The sequence below is a fragment of the Eurytemora carolleeae genome, unplaced genomic scaffold, assembly GCF_000591075.1.
Source record: "Eurytemora carolleeae unplaced genomic scaffold, Eaff_2.0 scaffold469, whole genome shotgun sequence".
Classification (NCBI taxonomy): Eukaryota; Metazoa; Arthropoda; class Copepoda; order Calanoida; family Temoridae; genus Eurytemora; species Eurytemora carolleeae.
The window spans coordinates 176,104-192,094 of NW_019396442.1; the positions used below are offsets into that span (position 1 = coordinate 176,104).

The 15,991-nt window shown below is 31.9% G+C and overlaps 1 protein-coding gene across 1 annotated transcript; it reads right to left on the minus strand.

Annotated features, from left to right (window-relative positions):
* On the minus strand, positions 1-15,512 carry LOC111703404 (uncharacterized). Its single transcript, XM_023475337.1, has 11 exons — positions 15,477-15,512; positions 13,328-13,400; positions 12,561-12,671; positions 10,976-11,046; positions 9,942-10,036; positions 7,494-7,567; positions 6,917-6,961; positions 3,964-4,167; positions 3,164-3,445; positions 1,663-1,744; positions 1-1,098 (listed from the first exon to the last, which is right to left on the minus strand). Exons 1-11 carry the CDS (start codon positions 15,478-15,480, stop codon positions 667-669), a joined length of 1,473 nt encoding a protein of 490 aa, XP_023331105.1. The 5' UTR covers positions 15,481-15,512; the 3' UTR covers positions 1-666.
* Positions 15,513-15,991: the final 479 nt, after the last annotated feature.

A 15,991-nucleotide genomic window follows, 5' to 3' on the forward strand; every position in this document is an offset into this window, starting at 1 on the left:
TATATTTGTTATATCTATAAAATTACATATTAATACATTACATTACACATTAACACAAATTTGTCGTTACACATTAGAGTACTCATCTAGACATTTTATCATTGGTCGAAAAATTGTTAAATATTAAACAAATATTTAAAGAAAATTACTCTCTTTTTTGAAAATTGGTTTCTCAAAGCTTGGAAGGAATTAGATTTTTTTGTTTGGCATTTCTAAACATTTATTTCATTTCATGATTAAGTTGGGATAAACGTCACATATGGAGTGTCACAAGAAATGTTTGAACACATTATATTTTAATTTAAAGGGACTTTAAACTTAATTTTAAACTAAGCTTCATTTATAGAATGTAAGGTCCGATTTACAACAATACGACCTAAAAAGTTTTGTTTGGTCAAGAATAAATAGGTTTTTTTTTCAATTGGAAAAGTTATTTGTTGCTCTAAAAAGATAGAAAACATGGAGACAACATCTTATACATCTTTGAAATTTTTTTTTTCGCTTTGAATACATTGCAACGAAATTTTCGAAGAATACTACGTGTATTACGATTCAGAAGTCTTTATTAGAATCCTATGTTTATTGAAACACGCCAGCTGTAGATTATGTGGGTACTTTTTATAACATAGCAGTGAAATGTAGAATTATCTTTTAACCGACAACTTTTTAATCAATTTCTAAATATTGATTGCAAGTGAGAGGTTGGGGACTTTCTGAGCGCACTGTCATTCGCATATAATCATTGGATTCACGTGCATTCAAATATTTCTTTACGCGCATCCTGTGCGCACTACTATCTTCAGGTGTAAAGTAATCATCTTGATTTGAATCGGCTCGTCGTAGGTTCCTAGAAGTAGAACCCTGATCTGCGTAATAACTAGATCTAGATAATCTAGGATATCTCATCTCTCCAGTATATTTATCCAGAGATCCCCAACCCGTATTCTGAAAAGTGTCAAACCTCCGTCGGTTTAGAGGATTTTTGTTAAACCGAACTACTCCATGAGGGTCTGGAGGGAGGTGTTGGCCTCCGCCCCTGATATCCCGGATAGGTTCATCTTCTGGTTTCTGATGATAAGATAATCTTCTCTCTTTAATCTAGAAAGAAAATCAAAAGAAAGGTTTTTGCAGATATAAATCCTTTCAAGAACCCTGACCTTTAAATATTATTTTTTTAGATGGAAAAAGTTAGTTTTACTTTGTTTTCGAATGTAAAAGATAATTGATAAAATAATCTCTAATAAAGGATATTTCTTTAAAACTTAATTAAGATTACTTGAAGTTAAAAGATCTGCCTGTGAGCAAGGATGTAATGCAAGGAAAGTTATTTCAGAAGTGTACACATCTTTTTTACTGCAGTGTACTGTCTCTGGGCGGTAATGTAAACACAAGACGGATGTCGAAGCCTCATGCATGGGATCCATCTTTCACATAAAAAAGATCAATGAAATATTCTGGTCATAGGAAACTATTATGTGAATTATCAAAATTATCAAAATTTAATGCCTTTAACCTCCTCGGATACTAAACGAACACTGATGCAGCTATTCTTGTTTACAAATTCCGCCCAAAGGGAACTGGTTTCAATATGTACGCAGAGTATACACGACCGTAATCAACTTGCCTCGCATTACATCCTTGCCTGTGAGTAGGAAACGCTACCTGTAAATCTGAAACTGTATTTGGACCTAAACTCAGCCGCTGCTGTTCTACTAGATGTTGCACTGAAGCACTTTTCCTTTGTCTGAATAGAGGTTTATTTACCAAAAAAATGATTCAGTGATTATTCGCAACAAACTCTGTTTTCTAATCCCTACAAATTTGAAACCTTAGATATCTTAGATTTAGACAATTTGATTGTTTAAAACATCTAAGGCCTATGACACTCTTAGCTAAGCTAAAACCAATTATGTCTTGAGTCAGTTTACTGTAACTTACCGCAACAGCTTAGTTGAAGGCAAGGAACTAAATACAGGAACGCCCAACTCAGATATGCGCAAATTGTGTACTGTACACTGTGGGAGGAATGTAAAAAAAACCCAGTACCCCCACAGAAGTTGAGGGAAAGGACTACAGCTCTGATGTGTTATTACAGTCCAACAAAAAACAAGTTAATATATCAAGTTAGACCGAATACTTATAATTTTTGGTTTTATGGTCAATATGGAAAATACAATAGCAATATATTCTTATTCCACCCCTTGAGCACTTTTCCCTCAAAAATGAAGCATTGCCCCTGAATTCTTTGTTTTGATCTCCTCCAAAGATAATATATATATAGATATGCAGGCAGGTATAAATTTAGAGGTCTTGAGAAAAGGTGCAATTACAGCACCATCTCTGTCGTACGCATGGCATTTTATCCTCTGGATTGTTGCTAATTTATCACTTTGTTTATGCGTGATAACACTAAATGCGTACTATAGTATTAACAATGTTTACTGCATATTGTACTTAATGAAACAAATTAATCAATGCAAATAAAACTGAGGTAAGAATTTGACTAGACAAAGTTTAAATGTGCAAGTTGTACTGAATGGCAAACGTAAATTAACGCAATTTAAATAAAAATTATTACTATAAAAGTACATCGAATCTAGGACAAAGTACAACTGATCTGATCATAACATAAACAAAACGCGTACTGTATGTTTGTGTTACCTTGAAATTTAATTTTATTGGTCAAACAGGTCCAGATAGCAACACTTGAACTATACAGGATGCAATACGCGTACTGTATGTTTTTAGCAATTTAGGAAGGAGGTTTCTACCTGCCTGCATATCATATATATATTATCTTTGATCTCCTCCCACTGCAGGACACAGATTTGACGCATCAGATATGGCGGTTCCTGGTCTATATATTTCTTGGTTGAAGGTGACGATATTCGGTTACAAAGATATATGGATTAAAATACTAGAATTTGTGGCGAGTGATGTTCAGTGTTAACCTGCAAAGATATAAAAACAAAAGTATAAAATCTTAGTCAAATTAATTTTTATCGGACACATTTTGTAATGTCCAAAAATACAAAAAACTATACTTAGAACTAGATGAAGGATGTCATATTGTAATGCATTGATAAATTTGAAAAGATTAATTCAAAAATAAAGTTCAATATTCCTAAAATCTGATTTTACAGAGAAATGCTCGAAAACCAACCTCTGTTGCCGCATCTGAACGTGAACTTGTGCCGGATGAACCTGATAAAAGACCTGGGGAGAGAAGTCTTGACTTGAACTAGACCTGGACAACGTCCTCTCCAGGGGGGTATCGTTGTAGGACGGAAAAGACTTGAGGATTGACGGTCTTCTCTCCGGGTATGAATTATTGTAGGATGGAAAGGATTTAAGGATTGACGGGTTTGTGTGGCTGCTTCCTTGTCGGTAGCTCTCTCTCCTAGTCCTGGTGGGCTGCTGGAACCAGCTTATATCAGACACAGATCTTTAAGCAGATATTACAATTTAAAGTTCTAAAGGAGTTGAGTCTTCGCCACAAACTCAAATTTTCTAATCCCAATTTTTTGGGATTAGATCCCAACAAACTGATAATGTAAACCTTTGATATTTCAAACTTATCTGAGCCAACAGAGTTTACAGTTTGAAATATCTAAGATCTAAGACATTGGGTTGCAATATATAAGGGATTTTTAAATTATAGTTTGTGGCTATGACTCAATTACTTTAAGTATTAGAAATGTAAAGTTCTAGGTATAGAAAAATATAAACGAGAAAAGTGAAATTATAAAATGTCTATTCATTTTAATGTGGTAGCTTTTTAAGTATATGATGAACATCTGGGTAAACATGGGCAACCAAACTGGACATTGGACTTGATCTCTGATTTTCTAATTCTTATCTCTTTGCAGGTTTCAAAGATATAAAAATAAGAAAATTAGATAATGAGGCAAGTTTTCAGTTTCTTTGGAACGAATTGAATAAATTGTTAAATCAAAAACTCACCCTTTTATATTATTTCTGTATTCAGAACACGCCCTAAACTCTCTCTTCTTCTCATCTTCCTCGGACAAATTATAATTTTTGAATTGTTTGTGTTTAGAATAATACTGATCTTGGATTACATTTTCACTTTTAGCATTTTCTTCATTGTGATCTTCTCCTTCAGATTTTACTTCATTAGTCTCCAATAAATGGCCTAATATCTCCCTAAATACAACGTGGAATTTGTACACTCTCAGTACTGCTGTATTCTAACGTCACAAGTGTCAACTTAGTTTTTGTGTCCGACAAAATTGTTAATGATAGTGATAATTTTAGAATAAAGAGCTTATCTTACAGTGAAATAAGTGCAATTATATGTTGTTCTTTATTTTCTGTTTTTACACTTTTTTATTTAATCTTGGAAAACATGTCAAGCGTCAACTAATATGAGAAAATTTTGTTTTTCTTGTTATATTTGACACTTTTGACGTCGTGTATAATTGACCCATTGCTCTGATGCCACCTATTGTACTTTATAATTTATTTGCTAGCCACTAAATACTTTACTTTAAAAATCCCTTAATCTTTGCAAGCTTATGGTGTAAACCTTTTATATTTACAAACTTTGACTATTTGATATGACAAAATTAATCATAGTGTGAAATATCATAGGTCTACAGAATCATACTACGGAGATATAGGGATTAGACAATTAAAATTTGTTGCCAATTTTCATTTCCAGATTCAAAATTTATAATGTGCAAAATACAGATCTTACAGGGACCGTAAACAACACTCCATGTACAAAATACAGATCTTAAAGGGATTGTAAACACTCCATGTGCAAAATACAGATCTTAAAGAGACCGTAAACACTCCATGTGCAAAATACAGATCTTTAAGGGACCGTAAACACTCCATGTACAAAATACAGATCTTAAAGGGACCGTAAACACTCCATGTGCAAAATACAGATCTTAAAGGGATCGTGAACACTCCATGTACAAAATACAGATCTGAAATGGACCGTAAACACTCCATGTGCAAAATACAGATCTTAAAGGGATCGTAAACACACCATGTGCAAAATACAGATCTTAAATGGACCGTAATTACTCCATGTGCAAAATACAGATCTTAAAGGGACCGTAAAAACTCCATGTGCAAAATACAGATCTTAAATGGACCGTAAACACTCCATGTGCAAAATACAGATCTTAAATGGACCGTAAACACTCCATGTGCAAAATACAGATCTTAAAGGGACCGTAAACACTCCTTGTGCAAAATACAGATCTTAAATAGACCGTAAACATTCCATGTGCAAAATACAGATCTTAAAGGGACCGTAAAAACTCCATGTACAAAATACAGATCTTAAATGGACCGTAAACACTCCATGTGCAAAATACAGATCTTTAAGGGACCGTAAACACTCCATGTGCTAAATACAGATCTTAAAGGGATCGTAAAAACTCCATGTGCTAAACACAGATTTTAAAGGGATCGTAAACACTCCATGTGCAAAATACAGATCTTAAAGGGACCGTAAACACTCCATGTGCTATATACAGATCTTAAAGGGACCGTAAACACTCCATGTACAAAATACAGATCTTAAAGGGACCGTAAACAATCCATGTGCAAAATACAGATCTTAATTGGACCGTAAACACTCCATGTGCAAAATACAAATCTTAAAGGGATCGTAAGCACTCAATGTGCAAAATACAGATCTTAAAGGGACCGTAAACACTCCATGTGCTAAATACAGATCTTAAATGGACCCTAAAAACTCCATGTGCAAAATATATATCTTAAAGGGACCGTAAACACTCCATGTGCTAAATACAGATCTTAAAGGGATCGTAAACACTCCATGTGCTAAATACAGATCTTAAAGGGATCGTAAACACTCCATGTGCAAAATACAGATCTTAAAAGGATCATAAACACTGCTTGTGAAAAATACAGATCTTAAAGGGATCGTAAACACTCCATGTGCAAAATACAGATCTTAAAGGGATCGTAAAAACTCCATGTGCAAAATAAAGTTCTTAAATGGACCGTAAACACTCCATGTGCAGAGTGACGTGTTGGCTTTATAATATTACAGTTCAAACCTTTGAAAATGACGAATCTTATTTACACAAACACAATTGTTGAACACTTTTTTTAAATTTCTTTTGATTATAAGAAATATCAAAATCTACTTTCAAGAAACGCAGATTTACATCGATGTTTTAAAAATCACCTTTCGAAAACAAAACACATTTTAGATTTTTAAGAAATGAGTTTAACGCCAGCTGTAAAAGTTCACTCGTTGATCAGTCAAAGGTTTAAAAGACACTGCGTGTAAATTGGGCATCCCTTCTTGCAAAGAGAGACAATTGAAATTACACGTACAGTCCCTTTAAAATTTAAGGACATCAAGAAGGTTAGCATATATTAAAATCTTATGGTATTTAATTCAGGATTTTTTCTTTCTTTTTTCCCTTTCTGTGTTTACATTAGGTTGATCAGTATATAGTTGTATTTGGAACATGTTTATTCAGTCTTCTAAGATTAGATCTGTATATGCAATCTGTTTTTAAATCTACAATTTGTGCAGCATGATATTTTTCCATTTCTAAAGAAAGCACGTAACCGTTGCTTTCTATTTCTAAATGATTGCTTCACATTCATCTTTATATTATACTGATAGAAACCAGTTCACAATTGCAACTTTCTAGTATACTGATAGAAACCAGTTCACAATTGTACCTTTTTATTATACTGATAGAAACCAGTTCACAATTGTACCTTTTTATTATACTGATAGAAACCAGTTCACAATTGTACCTTTCTATTATAGAAACCAGTTCACAATTGTACCTTTTTATTATACTGATAGAAACCAGTTCACAATTGTACCTTTCTATTTCTAAAGAATTGATTAACTTTTTCCTTTCTATTTCTAAAGAACGTATTTTACCTGTGCCTCTCTATGTCCTGAACACAGCCTTTTTTTCTGCTTCTTCTAAACACATTTTATAAATGTTTAAATACAAAAACTTTTATAAAATGCGAGTTTTCGTTATTCACAAATTATGAAAAGAGCTCCTACGACATGCAGGCTCTAACTTTCAAAATCCCTATAAGTTTGCAACCCAATGTCGTACACCTTGTATATTCAAACTACTATGATTTCTGATAGATCAAATAATCTAAATTGAAAATATCAAAGACTTAAGCAATCGAGTTGCAAAGATATAGGAATTATAAAATTGATTTTGTGGCAAAGACTCAATTCCTTGGCCGAATTTTCTTCCATTATGATATTCAGTTTTAAGAATCAAACAAAGCACAAAATATTCCTAAAAATTATTCAGTAGAGACTATAGAGGAGTTGGATTAAAATTTCCAAAGTATTTTTTCCAAAGTGCTAAATATTTGTTAGTCTAATGATTTAGTGAACACAGTTTCTAGAAAATATTTTCTAAAGTGTAAATATGATAATATGGTGTCTTTCAGAGCTCATTTAATATTCTAGTTGAATCCTTTATAAATTCCTTTTCTTGGTTGTTATTCTGCTTGAGAGCCAGGATACTAGGAAATCCCAACCCTTTGGGTTTGCAACTGTTGCCTGAACAAAATTATTTAGAAAAATGTTTTAAAATTCATTCAGTTTTATAAAAAGTATTTATATATATTTCATATTTTTCCAGCGTGAGAAACATAATCTAAATTATAATCTTAATGTTTGTTCATAAAAGAACAACCTTTAAAAACTTTATCTGAGTTAGAATGAAGAAGTTGTTGACTTAAAGGGAGTGTTCGCATTCGTATACAGTTAATATTTCATAGTATTTTAGATTTTATTTTAATAATTTTCGCTGGCGAATTGGATTTTCGAACATTCCTGGAAAATATGAAAATGTCGTCTTCATTATCAAAAATCCTCGAAACAGGAATAAATGTTTTCAAAAGTAACTCTCAGATCATGAAAAATACAAAATATTATGAAATATCAGCTATTTACGAATGCGTCGAAAAATAATCGATGACTATTGCTTGTAATATCTGAATGATTTGTTTGGAATTAATTTGATTTGTTTACGATCCTAGTTGAAAGGTGCATCTTTCTGAATTTGTATGGACACTAAGTTCTTCGGTATTTGTAGTTTTTAACAATTTTCTCCTTATAGAAACAACAGATAGAAGGAATACTAGTAGCGATCAAAAGCGCTTTTTTATCGCATTAAGCCTATACCCCCTTTCATTTTTCGCGAACACTCCCTTTAAATCGGGTATATAGCTATTGAAAGGGACTAAAATTAAAAGGGGTATAGGCTACAGCATATCTGATGTTCCTGTCTCGAGAAATTGATATAAAATTCGATTAAAATAATTAAGTATTAATTCAACATTTAAGGCACCTCAGTCCCTCAATAATTACATGGACAGTCTATTTAAAGATGAAAGTCTGGTCATAAAAAACAATGATTTCTCCAATACCTATACACATTAATGGTAGTATAAACATAAGTAAATATTTATCTATTGTCACCAGAACACAATGCATTCTTTCTGTTTACTCTACAATATAAACTCATTAAAAAATGTCTTTATACAGAGATATTGTAAAACTTGTCTTTATACATATATATTGTAAAAAATTTCTATACACAGAGCTATTGTAATAAATGTCCATATATACAGAGATATTGTAAAGAATGTTAACATACAGAGATATTGTAAAAAAAAGTCTATATAAAGATATATTAAAAAAGATGTCTTTATACATAGATATTGTCTATACGCAGAGATATTTTTAAAAAAATGTCTGTATTCAGAGATATTTCCATTTACTGTTGTAGCGCTGATATAAGGATTTATACCTTATTGGATAATGAGCTAGATAGAAAGATAAATGTTACCGCCATGCAATTTCTATTGGTTCAGAATAGACACCTAACACATGGCTGAACCCTGATTTGATCAGGCGCTAATGGACTCGGCATACTAGAGTGATAGGGGGTTTCTAATTTTTAGTTTGACGTAAATAAACAAACCCTGTCCAACTATTTTTAATCCTTGAGATTATTTTAAAGGAAGAAGTCCTAAGTGGCCCCTTTTGAAAATACGTTTCACCGTCAAATGGGTTCAACCCCCCTTTAGTAAAAAGTAACAAAAGTGTATGATTCTCCTTCTCTCCAAAAATTAAACAAAATTCTTAATTAGATTTTCTTCTTAACAATCTGTTTCCCACTCCACCAAATCCCCCCACACAGATAAAACAAGACTAATTATTTCTAAGGATTAAAATATAAAACACGTTTGTTCGTCAAGCCACGACATTCAACACTCTCTGGACTAACTTCAAGAATAAGAGATGAAAACTAAAATAAGGGTTTAGGTGGCTTTTATAAAATATTATTTTTACTAAAAATAATTCGCCATAAAAATGAAGATCCACCCTGGCAAAGGGATTTAAATGTGTGATAAATTTTTGTAATTTATTATTTAACTTTTCTTATTCCGTGTTCAAAAAAGAAACCCTATTAAATGTCTCTAAAAGTTCTAACTTGACTTGATTAAAACTAAATATATTATCAATTTCTGGAAGATTCCAGCAACTCTCTTGACAGAGAATTTTAATACTTTTTTATTTCAGCTAAACGGGTTTTTAGCTTTTAAAACAGTTTTTAAATCTTGATCTTTATAGTATTATTAGTAACTATTAGTTTGCTGTAAAAGATTGGACAACATCTTATCAAGAAAGAAGAAAATGTGATAATAAAGTAGTACGCTATTTGAATACCTCTAGAAAAGAATAAAATAAAGTATAGTAGGCTATTTGAATACCTCTGGAATAGATTAAAATAAAGCCCTAAATACATAGCAAAAAGCTTTAGAACGTCATATATATATATATCAAGCGTAAATACTCATAATTTGTGGATAACCTTGTAAATTTTTATAGTACTCCTATTCCTGAGTTGAAGATAAAAATGCACCTGATCAAAGTTGAGTGTGTATGCCCAAACAATCCACATTCTGTACATAGAGTAGATCCACAGCAGTACAATTAGTATTACGACCACAAATGTTCCTGTACAATAAACAATATGTACATAGAATATATCCCTTGCAGAACAATTAGTATTACGACCACGAATATTCCTGTACAATAAACAATATGTACATAGAGTAGATCCACAGCAGTACAATTAAGATTACGACCACAAATGTTCCTGTACAATAAACAATATGTAAGAGTAGATCCACAGCAGTACAATTAAGATTACGACCACAAATGTTCCTGTACAATAAACAATATGTACATAGAGTAGATCCACAGCAGTACAATTAAGATTACGACCACAAATGTTCCTGTACAATAAACAATATGTACATAGAAAATATTCTTATCAGTACAATTAGTATTACGACCACGACGGTTCCTCTTCAATAAATCAATATGTTTATAGATGTAGATCCTTATCAGTACAATTAGTATTACCACAACGAATTTTCCTGTACAATTATGCTATATGCACATAGAATATATTCTCTGCAGTACAATTAAAGTAATACGACTACGAAGGTTCCTTTGCAATAAACAATATGTACATAGGATAGAGTAGATCCTCAGCTGTACAATAGTAAATACATCATATTTGCATCAAATAATATCCTTCTGGAGTCATTTATCAGAAAATAATATCCTTCTGGAGTCATTTATCAGAAAATAATATCCTCCTGGAGTCATTTATCAGAAAAATGTTAAATACTTTTCTTTTTAAAATGAGCACTGCCTTTGGCAAACGATTTCAAATCGTATTTTTTCATATTTATTATTCCATATTCCCTAAAAGAAAAGCTGTCTAATGCAAAAAAAACATATTTTTGGGAATACTTTCAAGTTCAAAATGCTATATTTTAATATTTAATATTTTTGACACAAAATGCATATTTATGCAGATTGTTACCAATAAAAATAGAGATTATAAACATTTTCTTTAAATTGTAAATAAATATAAAGATTGACCTGTGATACCATTTGTGGTTTCTCCCTCTGCCGTGTGGTAATACCATCGTCGAGACTTGTGGTTCCAGGTTCTAAAATATTATTGTGGTTCCAGGTTCTAAAATATTATTGTGATTCCAGGTTCTAAAATATTATTGTGATTCCAGGTTCTTAAATATTATTGTGGTTCCAGGTTCTAAAATATTATTGTGGTTCCAGGTTCTAAAATATTATAGTGGTTCCATGTTTTAATATATATTTATGGTCCTAGGTTCTAAAAATATTTAGTTGTAGTTCCAGGTTTTAAAATATTTAGTTGTGGTTCAATGTTCTAGAATATTTAGTTGTGGTTCCAGGTTTTAAAATATTATTTATTGTTCCAGGTTCTAAACTATTATTGTGGTTTCAGATTCTAAAATATTATCATGGTTTTAGGGTCAAAGATAATTATTATTATGGATTCAGGTTCTAAACTATTATTGTGGTTCCAGGTTCTAAAATATTATTGTGATTTCAGGTTCTAAAACATTATTGTGATTCCAGGTTCTAAAATATTTTTGTGATTTCAGGTTCTAAAATATTATTGTAATTCCAGGTTCTAAAATATTATTGTGGTTCCAGGTTCTAAAATTTTATTGTGGTTCCAGTTGTAGTTACAGGTTTTAAAATATTATTTATGGTTCCAGGTTCTAAAATATTGTAGTTGTGGTTCCATGTTCTAGAATATTTAGTTGTGGGTTTTAAAATATATTTATGGTTCTAGTTCCTAAAAAATATTTAGTTGTGGTTCTAGGTTCCAGATTATTTAGTTGTGTTTCCAGGTTTTAAAAATTATCTATGGTTCAAGGTTCTAAACTATTATTGTGGTTTCAGGTTCTAAAATATTATCATGGTTCCAGGTTCTAAGATTACGGTGGTTTCAGGTTCTAAAATATCTATTATGCTTCAAGGTTTTAAAATATGTAATTATGGTTCCCAGTTTAAAATGATTATTATGATTCCAGGTTTTAAAATAATGATCATTGTTACAGGCTCTAAGATAATTATTGTGGTTCCAGGTTTTGAAATAATTATTATTGTTCCAGGTTCTAAGACAGTCATTATGGTGTCTGGTTCTATAATATTTACTATGGTTCCAGGTTCTAAAATGCTGTTTTGGTTACTTGTTCTAGAATATTTATTATTGTTCCAAGTTCTAAAATATTATTATGGTTCCAGGGTCTAAGATATTTACTATGGTTCTAGGTTCTAAAATAATTACTATGGTGCCAGGTTCTAAATTGTTTTTTGTGGTTCATTGTTCTAGAATATTTATTATGGTTCCAGGTTCTAGAATATCTTGTTGTGGTTCCAGGTTCTATGACAATCATTATGGTTCCAGGGTCTAAAATATTTATTATGGTTCCAGGTTTAAAATATTTACTATTGCTCAAGGGTCCAGGTTCTAAAAGAATTATTGTGGATTCAGGTTCTAAAATTTTTGTGATTTCAGGGTTTTAGATATTTATATAATTATTCAATTAAATTATGAAAAGATAAATTCGATTGTGAATTGTTCATGACAGTCTTCAGATATTACAATATTATAGAGTTTCAAATTCTAAACCTGATTTGTTTCCCCTCCTTGATGGATTGATGCTCCGGGTTCAACCAATCATCTGTCTGGGAGAACGCATCTCCAGGTTTCCATGGAGAAAACGGTTTCTCCGTCCAAGGTCTGGAAAACATTAATTACTGTTGGGATTGTCAGCGTAACTTCCAATGATCCCTTCCATTTAAAAATTTCCGATACAAAACGGTATGACATTTTAATCCTTTGACGGATCATCGAGCATTGAGAACTCGGTGTATATCTCTGATTTACTGTGTAAAAAGTAGTTTAATTGGAGTGTCCGCAAGTGTATTGTGCGAATCCAAGGCAGATGACTTTACATCTGGAAAATATATTTTCTGTACAACCCGGGATTCAAATATTCGAATGTGAAGAAATTTATGTTTTGCCGCTTCAGGAAAGTTAATTTAATATTCCTTAAATAAAATAGCTTACAAACAAAGTGTTCAAGAATTACAATTAGGCTGTTATCCTTAATCAGCCAAAGGTTTAAAGAGAACCGTTGTAAATCGTGGATGGAAGGTGAAGGGGGCGGTTTTAAGAAAGAGCCTTGATGTAGGGATATTAATTAACATCTGAAGAATATGAAGTATTTTTGGTGTTTCGGATAAATGAAATTTTTTTCTTATTTTATCAGAAAGAGTGCACAAGACAGAAAAGGTCCTTTTATAGGCATAAATGTTTTTCTACGGGTCTATTGTCTCAACAAATAAAATAAAAAGTAAGAGAACATTTTCTTCTTGCGTGTACTCAATACTCACTCATTTAGTTTGAGGAATGCTAGAGGGTCCGTAGCCTTCACTTCACCAAGGAACGAACAGTTCGTTCCAGGATCTAACAACAAAATGACTCAGAGGTCCATATAATTCCATTTAATACGATACCAAATGTTGATTGATTGATAATAGTGGCAGGAATTAACCATGTTGTTATTGTAAACAATTGGAAGTATGATGTCAAGTTGTAGAAAAAATTCCATACCGCAGAATGTATACATCTTGAGAGTGTTCATTTTTCTTTATATCATAATTTATTCAAATAATCATTCATAATACAAGGAAAGTTATTTCAGAGGACTCCGCATTTTTAGTACTGCAGCAGTGTATACTGTCTCTGGGCTGTAAAGTAAACACAGTACGGATGTCACAGCCTGACATGGGATCCATTTCTCACTTAAAAAATCAATGAAATATTCTGGTTGTATTGGAAACTATTTTGTGAATTATCAAAATTATCAAAATTAAATGCTTTTATCCTCCTCGGATACTGATTCATCTTTTCATGTTTACAATCACCGCCCAGAGAGAACTAATTTCAATATTTACGCAAATAATACGCAACAGCAATTAACTTTCCTTGCCTTATTGTCTTGCTGATATTTACATCTTTTAACACCCCAAGTGCAGTACACATTTCTAAAGTGTAAACAAAAAACTTGCCAAAGTTCACATGACACAGAAAGTGTATTTTAATGCTCATAAACGTAATTTCAACCCCGATCCCATTTGGGATCAGAAATGTAATTATAAAGAATGTGCAGTTTAATCGTTTAGTATCACAATCTTCATCTTTTATTTCTCTATTAACTAGTTACTTAATAAAAAAAGTATAGTGATATGCATTATTCAGGTGTGGGGACAAGTCTTCTTGCAACACAACGGAAGGAAAGGAGGTAACATGAGTCTACATTAGGGGAAGAGGGATGAGGATATGAAAGACAGAGGACTAATAATTAATTGTCTTCAGGATTTTAGAGATTAATACAGAACTATACAGAGGAGTACATATTAATATTTAGTCCTTGAATTGGGATTACAGTGGGCTAGAAAGGGGACATATTTGCTGTGTATACAATATATACAAGGATAACCACAAAGGATGAGACTTCAGAGACGACTGTACGAAATTTATACTGTCTGATTCCTTACATTAATGGTTCCCTGCAACTGTTTACTTTTTCAGTTTTTTATGAATATATTTAGGGCAGAAAATTTACCCTGGAAATATGAAAAGAGTTTCGTGTCGTCTTTACAATCTCATTCTTTTTGGGCAACCCTGTATACTTCATGTAGTCTGGGATTCAAATTAATTTATCACTAAATTCGTTATTATAAAAAAGACTTTTAAGGCATAACTTAAAACTTGCGTCTTGTTTAGTTATGTATTTAGGTAACATTAAAAAAATAGAAAATTGAAAATACTATTTGTTAAATTAAATATTTGTAGAAATATTTTAAGGCCAAATATTTTTTTTGTTATTTTTGTGATTTGATTAACCCCCCATTTAACAATTTGTTTAAATATATTTGAAGCTGAAAGACTGATTTTTCTTTGACACAGCGTTTGTTTGTGATTTCTACTCTGTTCTCTGTAAATATTTATTTTCTGATAAAATGCCTAGTTTCTTGTCAATTACGTTATATTTTTGATTTGCTTATATTTAAGTGTATGGACCCATATATACTATACAGGTTACCAATAGAAAAGTGAAAACTATGGTTTTACAGGGTATTTAGCCCTATAGCCCTCCAAGAATACACCCTATCCTCCTCCCATTATTCAAGATCACTCCCTCAATGTCTCTACTCCCACCATGCTCCACTTGGTCCCCACTCCATTCACTACCCCTGGTCCCCACTCCATTCACTACCCTTGGTCCCCACTTCATTCACTACCCTTGGTCCCCACTCCATTCACTACCCACCACTCCCCTGGTCCCCACTTCCACCACTCCCCCTCCCACCCTGGGTACCAGTATCTACTCCATATATATGTTTAAGATTAATGGTTGAATCCTCTCCTAGAAGAAGAAAGTGAAGTTTAGAAAGAAACTAAAAACTGATTTAGTGTTCTGTAGATTTTCTTAAAAAGGACAGAGAACTAAATATTTTGATTATTATATCATATTACCCATGCGAGCAAAACTACCGATGATACTCAAGTCATTTTTCTGAAAACAAATATATTTATTATTATTTTAATAAGAATAATTTTTTGTTTAAAGCTAAAAACTGATACTTAAACAGTATAAATTATAAGTTTCAGGTTTCGGTTTATATGTGCGACTAACTAAAATAAACGAAAATTGTAAACTTGGAAAATATATCCACTTCACCACAGCTTTTTTAAATCAAATTTGAAACAATCAGCTAATTCAATTTAATCAAAATAAAGTGCAGAGGCTAAAGTTTTAGTTTTTCAGAATTGAATTTATTTTCAGATTTTTTTTTGGTTAAAATAGGAAAATACTTATGTTAAGTTTGGTCTTGTCTGTTTAAATGAGAAGACACTAGAGCTGAGTTCAGTATTCTCTGTTAAAATAGGATCGTATACTAGAGCTGAGTTCAGTATTCTCTGTTAAAATAGGAAGATACTAGAGCTGAGTTCAGTATTCTCTGTTAAAATAGGATCGTATACTAGAGCTG